The 13,723-nt window shown below is 38.5% G+C and overlaps 1 protein-coding gene across 1 annotated transcript in view; it reads left to right on the forward strand.

Annotated features, from left to right (window-relative positions):
• Window positions 1-1,218: 1,218 nt before the first annotated feature.
• AKAIN1 (A-kinase anchor inhibitor 1) overlaps window positions 1,219-13,723 on the forward strand; it is a 48,309-nt gene continuing 35,804 nt past the window's right edge. Inside the window, exon 1 of the mRNA XM_059409263.1 lies at window positions 1,219-1,307. Coding sequence (XP_059265246.1) covers window positions 1,292-1,307 — 16 coding nt within the window. The 5' untranslated portion in view covers window positions 1,219-1,291. The remainder of the gene's footprint in view (window positions 1,308-13,723) is intronic.

Here is a 13,723-nt window from a genome sequence, read left to right on the forward strand (position 1 = left end):
CTGTATTTTCCAGGGAGAGGTGCAAGAAACCCCATAAAACACTGGAAATGACCCAGATCACCCTTTGTTCTTAGAAAACTCCTTTCAGCTGCAAAAACAAAGAATAAAACCCAAAGCAACCTGACATCTGCTTTGAGGCTGGAGAATCCTGTTGTCTTGTTAGCTCTGGGGTTATAACCCAGATAGACTTGTTCCAAGCTGGTAACAGCTAGTCTGGGCTATCCACACTACACAAACATTTCTTGGGGGAACTAGATAATGACTTAAAAATGAGCAGTGAATTAGAAGCATGAAGTGAGTGCGAGTCATGTCCCAGTCACTTTAGAACTGGGTGTGTATGGGAGGCCCAGTTCTCAGTCGGATGAAAGTAGGGGAAGTACTAACCTTTCTTGATCAGTCTAAGGGCTGTTCTCATACTTGAAGAGAACTCTTTTGGCTCAACCTTTTATGGAGTGTGTGAGGGTCTCAGTGAAGACATACCTCACTGAGGTCTTTCTTGTGCACTGGCCAGCCCTACTTTCTCTAAAATGATGACCTTGAGAGCCTCCGAGTTTAGGAGCCTCAAAGTTTAGGCCAGTTCAGCCTCCTGGGGGGTGGGGCCTGATAGGGGCGCCCTCTTCACGTGCTCCAGTCACCCTGTCCTTCCCTCTAGCTCTCTTTCTGACGTTAGCAGCGGAGACTCAGAATGAGGGAGGAGTCAGGGACCCCAAGGGCCCATTACTTGGAAGCCCCACCCCTCTTTTAGAGTCACCCAACCCGGAGAACTCAGAGTCATCCTCAAGAGTAAAGTTCTTTGAATTATATATATATATATATATAAAAGGGCAAACCCACTCTAAATGTCAGTCCAATATCCACGGGGGCGAGGGACAGCAGGTAATTAGAAGCAATTAGCTGTCCCCCTGCCGGGAAGCCGGGCAATTACCTTTTTCTCTCTTCCTCTTCCGTCCTTCCTTCTCCCGTGGAAGCGATAGAAGTGTTTTGCTCCCCAAGCAGCAGTGTACGCTGAGCTGGCACAGGAATGAGGGATGAACTGAGCAGGATTCGGTCTCCTCCTCCCGCCGCCGCGGTAGCCGCCGGCAGAGCAGTGCATTGTGGAGGGTGAACGCGCCGCAGCCGCTGGAGCTGGCTTCCCGGGATCGCGCGGCGGGGAGCTGTCCGAGGTGCTGAACGTCCCGGCCCCTGCACGCCCATCGCGCCCATCTGACCCCTCCAAGTCCTGGCCTTTCTCCCATCCCTCCGTCTGCCTGTCTATTCTCCTCACCTAGGGGCGTAGCGTCTGGAGGAAATCATGGTGTTCGCTCCAGGTATACCTGCACCTTGCTTTTTCACCAGGTGTCCAGGCGGGGATCGGGGAAGAGAAGGGAGAACATAGGGAGAAAAGGCCTTGCCTCCCATCTGCGGGTTTTGGAGTTACTATCTGAAAACTAGGGGCGGGAGAGTGCCTCTGTGCAGTCTTCGCCTCTCTCCCCAGTCCCGTCCCATCTGTCCTCTAACCATCCCCAGCTCTAGTCCCGTCGCTGCTCTAGCCGCCTCGTTCCTCCACATCCCATCGGAGCTCAGGCACCTTGAGAATTGGGACCTTTGCCAGACACACAGGCGCCTACGTGGGCGGGAGGGTGGAGAGATCCGGCCAGGAGTCCTGGGCTTCGGGATACTTCTGTGGGAATCTTCTTCTCTGCCACTTAACCCTCTGCAAAAGTGGCAAAGTAACCCGGTTCCTCCCGATGTCCTGAGGAAAGAAGTGGGTGAAGCCCACGGGAGTGGGACTAAGGGCAGAGGAGCGTTCCTCCTCAAGGAATTCGACCTGAAACTCTGGCAGGAGGCTGCAGCTCGGAAGCTGCTACTGCGGCGCCGCTGGCTGTTGCAGTGTCTTTTACGAGCTGGCAGTGAAGGACTTTGGTCCTTTTGCTGCTATCTGTGGCTACAAGTTGGCAAAGAGTCAGATTTGCCTGCAGTTGACCGGCTTACTGGTGTGTGCATGTGTGTGTATTTGAGCAATGTCTGTGTAAGTTGAGCATTGGGAGAAAACATGGTCATTGTTAACCTAGGAAGCTGTCTCTAGGGGGTACATACAACAAGGTCTTTCTCTCAAATTCCAGGCTCTGCTTTCATTAAATACTGCTGTGGGGGAAAATGGAGTATGGAAAAGAGTAGAGGAGACTAAGACTCTAAGTTTGTTATGGTTCTTTCACTTGAAAGGTTTGTTTGCATTTGCTGTAGCCATTAGACCTCAGGTAGCTAGGGAGGAAAAGTATAATGCAATTTTAAAAGGGAAGAATTGAGTCTGGGTTAACTTGAGAAAGGGAAGTTCCCCCTCCCCACCCCCAAACAGGATGTTAGCTGAGGAAGCAGGAGTGAATTTCTGTCAGTCCTGACACTCACCACAGGCAGTGACTCAGATGATGACTTAAAGGAAAGTCCAGAGGCCCTTCTTCTGACCATTTCAAATTATTCAAGGGGGGAAGTTGTTCTGTACAGTGAAGGACATTCAATCAGCATAGGACCTATGAAGTTGAAAAAAATAGTTCTTGGTAGCATTTATAAACTACTTACCATTTTGTAATGCACTTTTATGCCATTATTTCATTTGATTTTCAAATTATCCTCTGAGGGATGCAATATTTCTCTTTTACCAGCCCCAGGGGGGCTGATTTCAGATAGTCTTCCCAGCCTCAGCTGGAATTTTCTGGGTCCTCTGATTCTCTCAGAACCTATCTTCTTGACAAAATGCCTTTTCTGTCTCAGGGTAGACGCTTTTTTGGACGAGGGTCAGATATAACCCCAGGGAAACGTCCTTCCACTTCTGGGCTGAAGATGAGCTAGTGTTGTCCAGAGTTAGGGTTGTTGAGTGAAGTTAACCAGGCATTTTCTAAAGGCATGATTGTGAATGAAAGACTGTGCAATGAGCAGTGAGTAATTCCTGGAGAAGACTGAACTGGCTGAAGCAGACTACTGTTTGCACAGGGCTTTACTTTTCCATTTTTCTTCTAAGTTTTGTATTAGTTTTATTTTTTTTACACCTGAAGGGAATGTAGAAGTTATTCATAACTGTCAGAGATGGTATAAATTGACCTGGATAGGATATGTTACAGAAACCTGTGGGGAAACACTTTTTGGGTCATTTCTTCAATTTCGAGTTTTTCTTAAAAATTATAAGCATTCTGGGACAATAAGAATAGGGTGCTAAAATATTGTGTTAACTTACCTTTTCATCTACTGATCATATGTCTTCCAACTCATATAGTGATTTTATTCTGAAAGAATATCAGAACAATGAATTGTTTTTGAACTCTGCCAGATTTTCATCATTACAGCCTCATTTCTAGGACTGTTGTTTTTCTAAATCTCTATAATCAGGGATCCAGATGTTTTGTGCTAGTCAAGGCAAATACTCCTCCATTTTCTCCAAGCCACCCAGGAAGGGAGGGAACAGAGGCATGCGCTATGATTATTCCAAAATTAATAAGGTAAAATAAAGTAATAATCCACAATGAATATAACAAGTTTACATGGAACTGTTTATAAAATTGGGTCAGTGGGTACTGTGCCCTTCTAAACCCATTGTAGCTCTTTGGGTTTTAGAAAAGGGAAACAAGAATCCTGAGGCCTACTTCTGGCCTTGCCTATGTGGATTGACCTGCTTTGAATGATTCTGCTGCCTCTTCACTTACCTTAAAGGCAAAGGTGAAAAGTTACAGAGATTCAGGAAGCAATTTTCAGTCCCGAAGTACATGTAATGAAGGAGAAATGATTGTAAATTTATATAACTCTACTTAGGATTCACTCTTATTACATGGTATAAAACAAACTTGCAGTCTCTTGTTTCAATTAGTCTACAGATTATAAGGAATAGGGGTTAAGCTGGGCAGGGTCTTTGAGTGTTATCTTGGTTCACATAGTGCAGACAACTCAATTCTATACTTTTCTTCCTTCTTATACCATTCATAGACTTTGTAATTTATGGGGATTTTTATTTTATGCATTTTAATATTTAAACTCCTTACTAGTAAGGGACAATGACTCCTAATTAAATAAGGATTCAGTTATCTAAAACCTATCATGCATTTCTTCTTCTCTCTAAAGGAATGGTGCAAAATTAGTAACAGTTAAATGAGTAATAAAGTATAAATATATTAATTTCTCCTTAAGTGACATCTATCCTTAAATATAGATTAAACTAAGCTGGGGCACATGGCTGAGGCAAAAAACAAAATGAGACCCCTTGTTTATCCTGAATCTCTTATCCATTTCTCCTCCTTCCTTTCCCCACAACTGAAGGTGGAATCTTTGTAAAATAATGTGAGAAGATTTAGAAGCATATCAGCAATGCCAAATGAAAGAGGGTAAACACAACCAATATGGAAAAATATTTTGGCCTGGTGCATAGCACTAAATTGACCCAAGTTTCTTAGTTTGTGGCTATGAAAAAGCTTCCGTTTGGGAGGAAAAAAGTTTTGGGATGTCTGGAGTTTACATATGGTGCTGGTTTTGGGGGGCAGAAATCAAGGCATTATTATGCATTCATGGACAAAGTCGAAGTAGAAGAAAGAAGAAAAACCAATGGGCATTGATGTTGAAAAGTGAAAAAGAATTCAAGAAAATTTCAGCATATTTCTTGGCCTATTCCAGGGTGAGAAAGCATATGTCCACAGATTCTAATGTTTTTTCAGTGCCCTGGTTTCATCCAAAGAATTTCAGACTCTGAACAATCAGATTAACAACTCCTTCTTCCTTGAAGAAGAGCTAATAAAGAATAGATTGTGAGGGGTGCGTGGGAGGCTTTGTGAGTTAAGCCTCTGCCTTTGGCTCAGGTCATGATCTCGGGGCCCTGGGATCGAACCCTGCATCAGGCTCTCTGATGGGCCGGGAGCTGCTTCCCCCTCTCTCTTTGCCTGTTGCTCTGCCTGCTTGTGATCTCTCTCTCTCGCTCTCTCTCTGTCAAATAAATAAATAAAATCTTAAAAAAAAAAAAGAAAGAATAGGTTGTGAGATATAAAGTGAAAACAGAAATTTCCTTATCCTTGGGCCATCCCCCACATACCCTATTCAAGAATTAATGTAACTCTTTTGTGGATAGGTAATATATACTTGACTTGTTTGGATTTCCTTCAAGTAACATGTATTATCAAGAGAAAGATCTTTCTTCTCATTCATGAATTAGATTAGGTATGATAACAAGGATTTCAAGGTGAAATAAAAATGGTGTCATTGTAAACAATTGAATAGCCAGGTTCTTGACTTCTAAGATTCGTTTCAAAAACCTTTAGCAACAATAGTTCTACAGAGAGCTATTAAAATATCTAAGAAAATATTTATTGCAAGGTAATTATAACTTTTATTTATTTGTATAAACCTCTTACCAATTGCTGAGAGATCAATGAATAAATAAATGATATAATAGACTGTCCTAACTTTAAGGTTTATAAGCTGCCAACTTGGGCAAAAAAATTATCTTCTGTTAGCATAAATATTTTTTACTTTTATTAATTATTTTTATTTTATTAATTATTTTTAAAAATTACCTACGGTTAAATAGACTTTAACAAGTTGACTTTCGGATACGTTGTGAATTATGGGTTAAGGTTTATTTTTTATATGAATATTCAAGTATTGTTTTATTATTTATTTATTTTTTAAAAGATTTTATTTATTTATTTGATTGGAAAAGATCACAAGTAGGCAGAGAGGCAGGCGGGGGGTGTGGGGAGCAGGCTCCCCACCAAGCAGAGAGCCCGATGTGGGGCTTAATCCCAGGACCCAGAGATCATGACTTGAGCTGAAGGCAGAGGCTTTAACCCACTGAGCCACCCAGGTGCCCCACAGTTATTATTTTTAAAAAAGATTTTATTTATTTATTTGAGAGAGAGAGAAATACAGAGAGGGAGAGGGGAGAAACAGACTCCTCACTGAGTAGAGAGCCAATGCTGGGCTCAATCCCAGGACTCTGAGATCATGCCCTGAGCCGAAGGCAGATGCCACACAGGTGCCCCTATGAATCTTCAATTATCCTAATACCATCTGTTGGCAAGATAATATCTCTCTGTTGAATTGCCTTTGTAACTCATTAAAAGTTAACGGGCTATATTTCTGTGGGTCTATTTCTGGTCTCTATTCTATTTCATTCATCTATATGTCTATCCTTCCACTAATACTATGTCATCTTGCCTTAGAGTAAGTCTTAAAATTAAAATTAAGTAGTACAATACTTTTTGTTTTTCTCTTTCAAAATTGTAGTTCCTTGGACTTGCCACATAAATTTAGAATAAGCTTGCCTATATATACATAAAATGAAATCTACTGATCAGTTTGTGGAGAATTAATATCTTAACTATGTTGAGTCTCCAGTCTATGAACATGATAGTTCTCTTCATTTATTTAGTTCTTTGATTTCTCTCATTAGTATTTTATACTTTTCAGCCTATAGATCTTGTGTATGTTTTGATAGATTTATACCTAAATTTTTTTGGAGGGGGGTAGTTACTGTAAATGGCATTTAAAAACAATTCAATTTCTAAGAGTTCATTACTAGTATAGAAATACTTTTTTTTAAATCTTAATCTTGTTTCCTATGATCTTGCTTATCTCTCTTATTAGTTGTAGGAGCTAACTTGTAGATTTCTTAGGATTATTTTTAAAGATTTTATTTATTTATTTCATAGAGATAGAGGGAAAGAGAGTGAGCACAAGGAGGGGGAACTGCAGAGGGAGAAGCAGGCTCCCTGCTGAGCAGGGAGTCCTATGAGGAACTCAATCCTAGGACCTGGGATCATGACCTGAACCCAAGGCAGTCACTTAACAGACTAAGCCACCCAGGCACCCCTCTTCTAAGTTTTTATTTAGGCACTCATCTTGTTTGTAAATAAGGACTGTTTAATTTCTTTTCCAGTTTTTTGCATTGGTAAGGGCACTAGCACGCTATTAAATAGAAATAGAGTGGAAATTTTAATTTTAGGGGAAAGCATGCAGTCTTTCACCATTAGGCATGATGTTAGCCATAGAATTTTTCACTGATGCTTTTTATTAGGTTGAGGAAGTTCCTTTGTAGTCCAAGTTTGCAGTGAATTTTTATCATTAATAGACATTGAATATCATGAAATTTTTTTTTTTGCTTCTAATAATATGTAATGTTGGTTTTCTTTTTTAGAGTATTAATGTGGTGGGTTACACTGATTGATTTTCAAATGTTGAACCAGCCTTACATTCCTGAGATAACACTCATTTGATTATGATTTATTGTTCTTTTCATATGCTGAAGGATTCAATTTGTTAATATTTTTTGAACAATATTTTGGTCAGTGTTCATGAGATATATTGGTCTATAGTTTGCTTTCCACATACTATTTTTTTTAAAGATTTTATTTATTTATTAGACAGAGATCACAAGTAGGCAGAGAGGCAGGCAGAGAGAGAGGAGGAAGCAGGCTCCCTGCTCGATCCCAGGACCCTGGGATTATGACCTGAGCCGAAGGCAGAGGCTTTAACCCACTAAGCCACCCAGGCGCCCCTCCACATACTATCTTTATCTGGTTGTGATATCAGTATAAGGCTATCTTCATAAATAAGCTAAGTATTTCTGCCTTTGATTTTCTGAAAGTGTTGTAGATTGGTATAAATTCTCCCTTAAATGAATTCATCGGTGAAACCATATGGGCTTAGAATTTTCTTTGTGGGAAGCTCTTTAAACGTGAGTTCTATTTCTTTAATAGATACAGGACTGTTCTGTTAGTTTGGGGTTAGTTTTGGTAGTTTTTACAGAAATTGGTCCACTTTATCTAATTTACTGGATTTGTGTGAACAAATTTGTTTGAAATACTCTCTTATCTGTTCAATACATGTAGGATTTATAGTGCTATCTTCCTTTCATTTACAGTACTGGTAATTTCTGGCTTTTTTGTTTGTTTTTTGTCAGTTAGGCTGCCGGAATGTTAATTTTTTATCTTTTCGAAGAAACATCTTTTTGGTTTCATTGATATTCCTTAATGTTTTTCCTATTTTCGATGTCATTGATTTCTGCTCTTTATTGTTTCCTTCTTTCTACTAGCTTTAACTTTATTTTGCCCTTCTTTTTCTAGACTTAAAATTAAACTTAGATTATTTATTTTAGATCATTCTTTCTTCTAGTATAGACATTTAATGCTGTAAATATTCATCTAAACAGTTCTTACAACTTTTAATGTATTTTTATTTTCATTCAGTACAAAATGTTTTGTAATTTCCCTAGATAACCTCTTCTTTTCCCCATAGATTATTTAGAAATACATTGTTTAGCTTCCAATTACTTGGGGATACACTACATATATCCCTGTTATTGATTTCTACTATAATTCCATTATGATCAGAGAATAAGCTTTCTGTGATTTTAGTTTTGTTTAATTTGTTAAGGTATGTTTATGAGACAGAATATGGTATATTTGCTGTATGTTTCATGTGCACCAAAAAATGTATATTTTGCTCTTTTTCGATAGAATGCTCTATAAATGTCATTTTGATACAGTTGATTACTAATATTGTTCATTTCTTCTATATCCTAACTCATATTCAGCTTTCTTGGTTTATTGATTATTAGGCATGAAGTGCTGAAACTTCTAGCAAAAATTGTGGATTTTCCCATTTTTTCTTTTGGTTTGACACTTTTTGCTTTATGTATCTTGAAGCACTTTTATTAGAGAGACAAAAATCTAATAGACTGTTAGGTCTTTCTGAATTGACTCTTTTATCATTTAGTAGTGTCCTTCTTTTTCTCTGGTATTTCTCTTAGTCTGTAGTCTCTTTTGACTTATAATAATATAGCTACTCCAGCTTTCTTTTGATTAGTGTTTGTATGGTACTGTCAATCCTCATTATTCACAGACTCCATATTTGCAAATTTGCTTCTCAGCAAAATCTATTTGTAAAATAGATCAATCAAAATCAGTACTTGCAGCACTTCCTCTGCCATTCAAGGACATGTACAGAATGGCAGAAAAAATTGAGTTGCTTGACATGCATGCTCCCAGCTAAGGTTGAACAAACAACACTTTGCCTTCTTACTTTAGCTCTCATACTATAAACAAATGTGTTTTTTGTGGTCTGTTTGGTTTTTCACACATTTATACTTTTTGCTGGTGATGTCACTCTTTAGTGTGGTCCTCAAGTATAGTGCTGAGGGGTTGTCTAAGATTTCTAAGTAGAAGAAGGTAGTGGCATGCTTTATGGAGGGAAATGTTAGATAAGCTCCCTTCAGGTATGAGTTACAGTGCTGTTGGCTGTGAGGTAAATTTTAATAAATCAACAACATATATTAAATAAAGTGTCCTTAAACAGAAACACACATAAAACAAAGTAACGTATTAATCAGTTGACTAAAATGTTATAACCAGAGGCTCATATGTACCTAACCCTGTATTTCTCTTAGGAACAATGGTTCCATATTTGCTAATTCCCTGTTTGCAGCTACTTTATGGAACACAACTTTTGTGAATAATGAGAATAACCTGTATATTATTTCCTATACTTTTATTATTTTTTAAAATTTTATTTGTTTATCTGACCCAGAGAGAGAGAGAGAGTGAGACAGCGAGCACAAACAGGGCAATGGTAGGCTGAGGAAGAGGGAGAGATAGTCTCCCTGCAGAACAAGGAGCCCAATGCAAGCCTCGATCCCAGAATCTTGGGATCATGACCTGAGCCAAAGGCAGATGTTTAACCAACTAAGCCACCCAGGTGCCCCCATCCTTTTGTTTTTAAGTCACCTTGGTCATTGTATTCAATGTGGGTTTCTTGCAGACAGCATATTTTTGGGTCTTGCTTTTTAATCAAATATGTAGTTTTAAAGGTTTAAGTTCGTGGCTGACTGCCTGTATGTCTTTCTCTTATTATTACTGTGTTTTCTAATTTCCCATTATTGTTTAATATTAAATAATATTTTAACATTTGAAAATTTTTGTTGTTAGAGTTTTAGAAATTTTAATAAGCATAGATAATCTAAAAGAAAACAAAAATCACAACATTACCCACCACTGTTGATATTTTATGTATAACTTCTCAGACCTTGTCTCTATGAGTATAGCTCCCACTTTTCTAAACAAAAATATTACCTTGACATGCATAATACTTTTTGACATGATTGTTTACACATGCACTGTTACCATATTTTCATGCCATTTAGCTGTCTAATACATATAATAATAAAAAAAAGAAGACATGGAACAAATGTTGCCATTATCCCCCTTTTTACAGATGATAAAAGTAAGACTCAGAATGTCTGACCAATTTTATGTTGTGGAACCAAGATTTGACATTGGATCCATTGACCTCCTAAAAATAGGATAGTTTTTAAATACATAGCAGGTAATGAATAATATGTACATTAGGATTAGAGACAAAGAAAAAGAGATAAAGCTGTTCTCCTGTGGAGAAAATCTGCATGTTGAGAACCCCTTCTTCCAAATTAGAGTTTACAACTCTCAACCACACAGAAATGGGCTCTGTGCTTTCACACTTCTTGGATTCTTCATCTACTCCAGGCTGCTGCTGTTGGTGATAGAGGGAAAGAGTGGACAGACAAGATTGCCAAAAGTTGACCAGGAGGGAAAGAAAAAAAAAAAAAAAAAGAGCCAACAAAGTTACACAATGCTTGATAATTTTCAAGCCACAAGGTGCTGTCTGCAAGATAGTCTTTGAGTTGAAATAAATGGCATTGGAATAAGTATTGCCTCTCCTTCTCTGTATAACTGATGAGAATATTTCACTTATTCCAGAGCAATTCAAAGATGACGCAAAGTTGGTTGTTGCAGAAGCATGGATTTAAGGACAGTTAGGTGTAGGCTCCAAAAGCTTATCTCTTCCATGTCTACACTTAGTGCAATTGGGTAAGCCATCCAATCTTGATGATTTGCTGAGTTGCAAAATGAAGATCATAGTACCTATTTTCCAAAATGTTAATGAAGATAAAGATGAAGTGTCTGGTCCACAGTAGGCTACATGGTAGCTATTACTGATGTTATTGTTTAAAAAGGAAATGAATAGTAATGTGTTTTTATATACATATTCAGGGTTATGATTTCAAAATTGGACCATCAGTCTTGGAAAGCTCTACAGTTAATTTTCCTTTTGCAGAAGAAGACTGACTTACAGGTTCAATATGTTACCTGGGTAGAGGTTATTGAACATTAAAGCCAAGTGCTATGACAAACTGAGTTGATGATAAAGCAGATGTCTGAGTGCGTCCTGGGATGAATAAGTTATGAATCATGAAAAGTTGCTGTTTAAAAGCCAGCAGCTGCATGCTTGAAAGCAGATGGCCATCTTGCTGATCTGAATAATCCTGATATTGTCTAAATTTAAAAGCTGAATGGTAATTTTCTGGTGAGGATATAAAGCATTATGTTTTAATATTTAACTATTTAATTAGGGTAGATTTGTATTTTGAATATGATGTTTTATTTCATATTCTCTTTGTCTTTTGTGTGTGTGTGTGTGTGTGTGTGTGTGTCTTTTGTCATAGCCACACACACATTCTTAGATACTATTCTTTGAATATTATCTTTGGTCCTACATGAATCTTCTTGGGAAGAAAGTTTTTCTTCTTCTTTTTATAAAGATACTTTCTTGGTGAAACAACCACAGTCACTAACCAGAGATAGGGACAGGTGTTAGAGTTTTCCTTCAGAAGTTGTTCTGACTTGTAATATTACTTTGAGTTAATTAACCTGCTTCCTGTGCCTCTTTTTCAATCTTTGTCTAAAAGCCACCCTCAACATCTCAGAGGGTTCTCAGTGTGAACATTTACTTGACAGAAGAGATAAACATAAGAAAAGGGAGGGCAGCTAACATTTGTAGAAGACACATTGTGCACTGCGTGTATCCCATGCATTTTTCTTAATGCTAGGAGCAACTTTATAAAGTACATGCCAAATTGTTTTTCTTTAACTTGTCGCTAAAACACTGTTTCATGTTTCAAACAGTGACAGATGATCTATTTGCTGAAACTAGTAGGCAAAAATGCAATGCTTTTTCCCATTCCTTTAACATTTTTTTTCTTTAAAATGAGAGAAATAGTGTTTATGGTACTCAAGAAATATGCTCAAATTAGGAATGTGATATCTCCATTGTGGACACCTTGCATAAACTGTATGAGGGATCTGTTTGGTGTTTAGACAGAGAGACTTCATAGAATCCATATATTGTGTTGCCTGACATAAGCTGTTAATATTTTTTCTCTATAGAATTTATTTCTAACATTCTTGTGTACTTATTTCTGCCTCTCCACTTTAATTTTACATTTTTGTGGGAAGGAAAAATGAAATTATATGTTTCTTGCAGCACCATAAATGAGATTTTGATCACCCCTGACCAGGGAATTTAGAATGAAATTCCCTATAGTCTTAATTGCAATCTGACTCATGTTTCAGAATAGATTATTTCACCACATCATCAGGCCATGCTGTACCAGTCAATAAATAATAGTTGTTTTGCTCTAAAAATAACTTATGTTAAGAAGGACAAACATTATAGCTTCATTTATCTTGCCATTCTTTCTTGTGTCTATAAGGCGATACCAGTTGGGTGGCCCCAATCAGTATTTATTAGACTGGAACTCAGTAAAAAGAATAAGCATGACCCTTCTCCACTCAGAACCTTGGACCAGAGCAGATCCCCTTAGGAAAGGTCGGGTGCAGCTTGGCTTGGGGAAAGAAATGTAGTAACCTTTGTAGGAACAGAACTGGGGATATCAAGAAAGGTCATCAGTAAGTGAAGGGGGAGGGGGTATAATACTTTATATATTTTCATTCACTGATTCAAGAAACATTCACCGACTCTCCTCTGTGAGCCAGATGCCCTGCTCTGTGCTCAGTGCTAGGACTTCCTCATAAATATGCATGTACAAAGATTAGGGTCCCTTAACTGAAGAGTAGAGAGTAGAGGGGGTCAAGAGGAGAAATGGGTCAATTCTGTAGGGAAGGAAGTGACCGTCTTGCCTGGGTCTGATTCCTTCTGGGAAGCCTGCCTTGGGAATGATTGAAGACTTACTTCAATAGAGAAACCCTTCTCTCTGGACCATTTTTTACTGCCACTGGGCTGGCTGTGTGTAAGAACCCTGTTTGTGAGTGCTGGAGTGTAAGACTGGGAGGCATAACCAGGTAGAAAGACAGAGTCTCTTTTGTCTTGTCCTTTTAGGTACAGATGTGCACTTTATAAGGAAATAGTCTCAGGTGCTTGGTGGTTCAGTCAGTGAAGCTGCTGCCCTCAGCTCAGGCTCCCTGCTCAGTGGGGAGTTTGCTTGTCCCTTTCCTTCTGCCCACCTCCCTGCTCCTTCTCTCTCTCTCTTCTCACAGTCTCTTTCTCTCTCAAATACATAAGTAAAATCTTAAAAAAAAAAAAAAAAACAAAAAAAGAAAGAAAGAAACAGTCTCTATTATCCTGAAATGACAATAAGGATACCCCCAAGGAGACTTGAAAGAAGACTCTTTAAGAGGAGCAGAGGTATTAGATCTGGGCCTGACTCTGGCCTCCAAAATTCATCTTTGTTTCAGGTCATCTCTGTTTAATGACCACATGACCACTGCCACCACTAAGATGGGGTGAGGGTGTTCTGTGCTCCCTTTAAAGCATTGCTCAACATGTCTTTTCCTTTTCTAACCTATAGCTAAGGAAAACTTTTATTGAACACTAGGGGAAAACCCAAAGGAAATGAGCATTCAAACATACTAAAAGTATCAGGATTTTGATCTGGCAATAG

Source organism: Mustela nigripes, chromosome 8 (assembly GCF_022355385.1).
Source record: "Mustela nigripes isolate SB6536 chromosome 8, MUSNIG.SB6536, whole genome shotgun sequence".
In the NCBI taxonomy this organism is placed as follows: Eukaryota; Metazoa; Chordata; class Mammalia; order Carnivora; family Mustelidae; genus Mustela; species Mustela nigripes.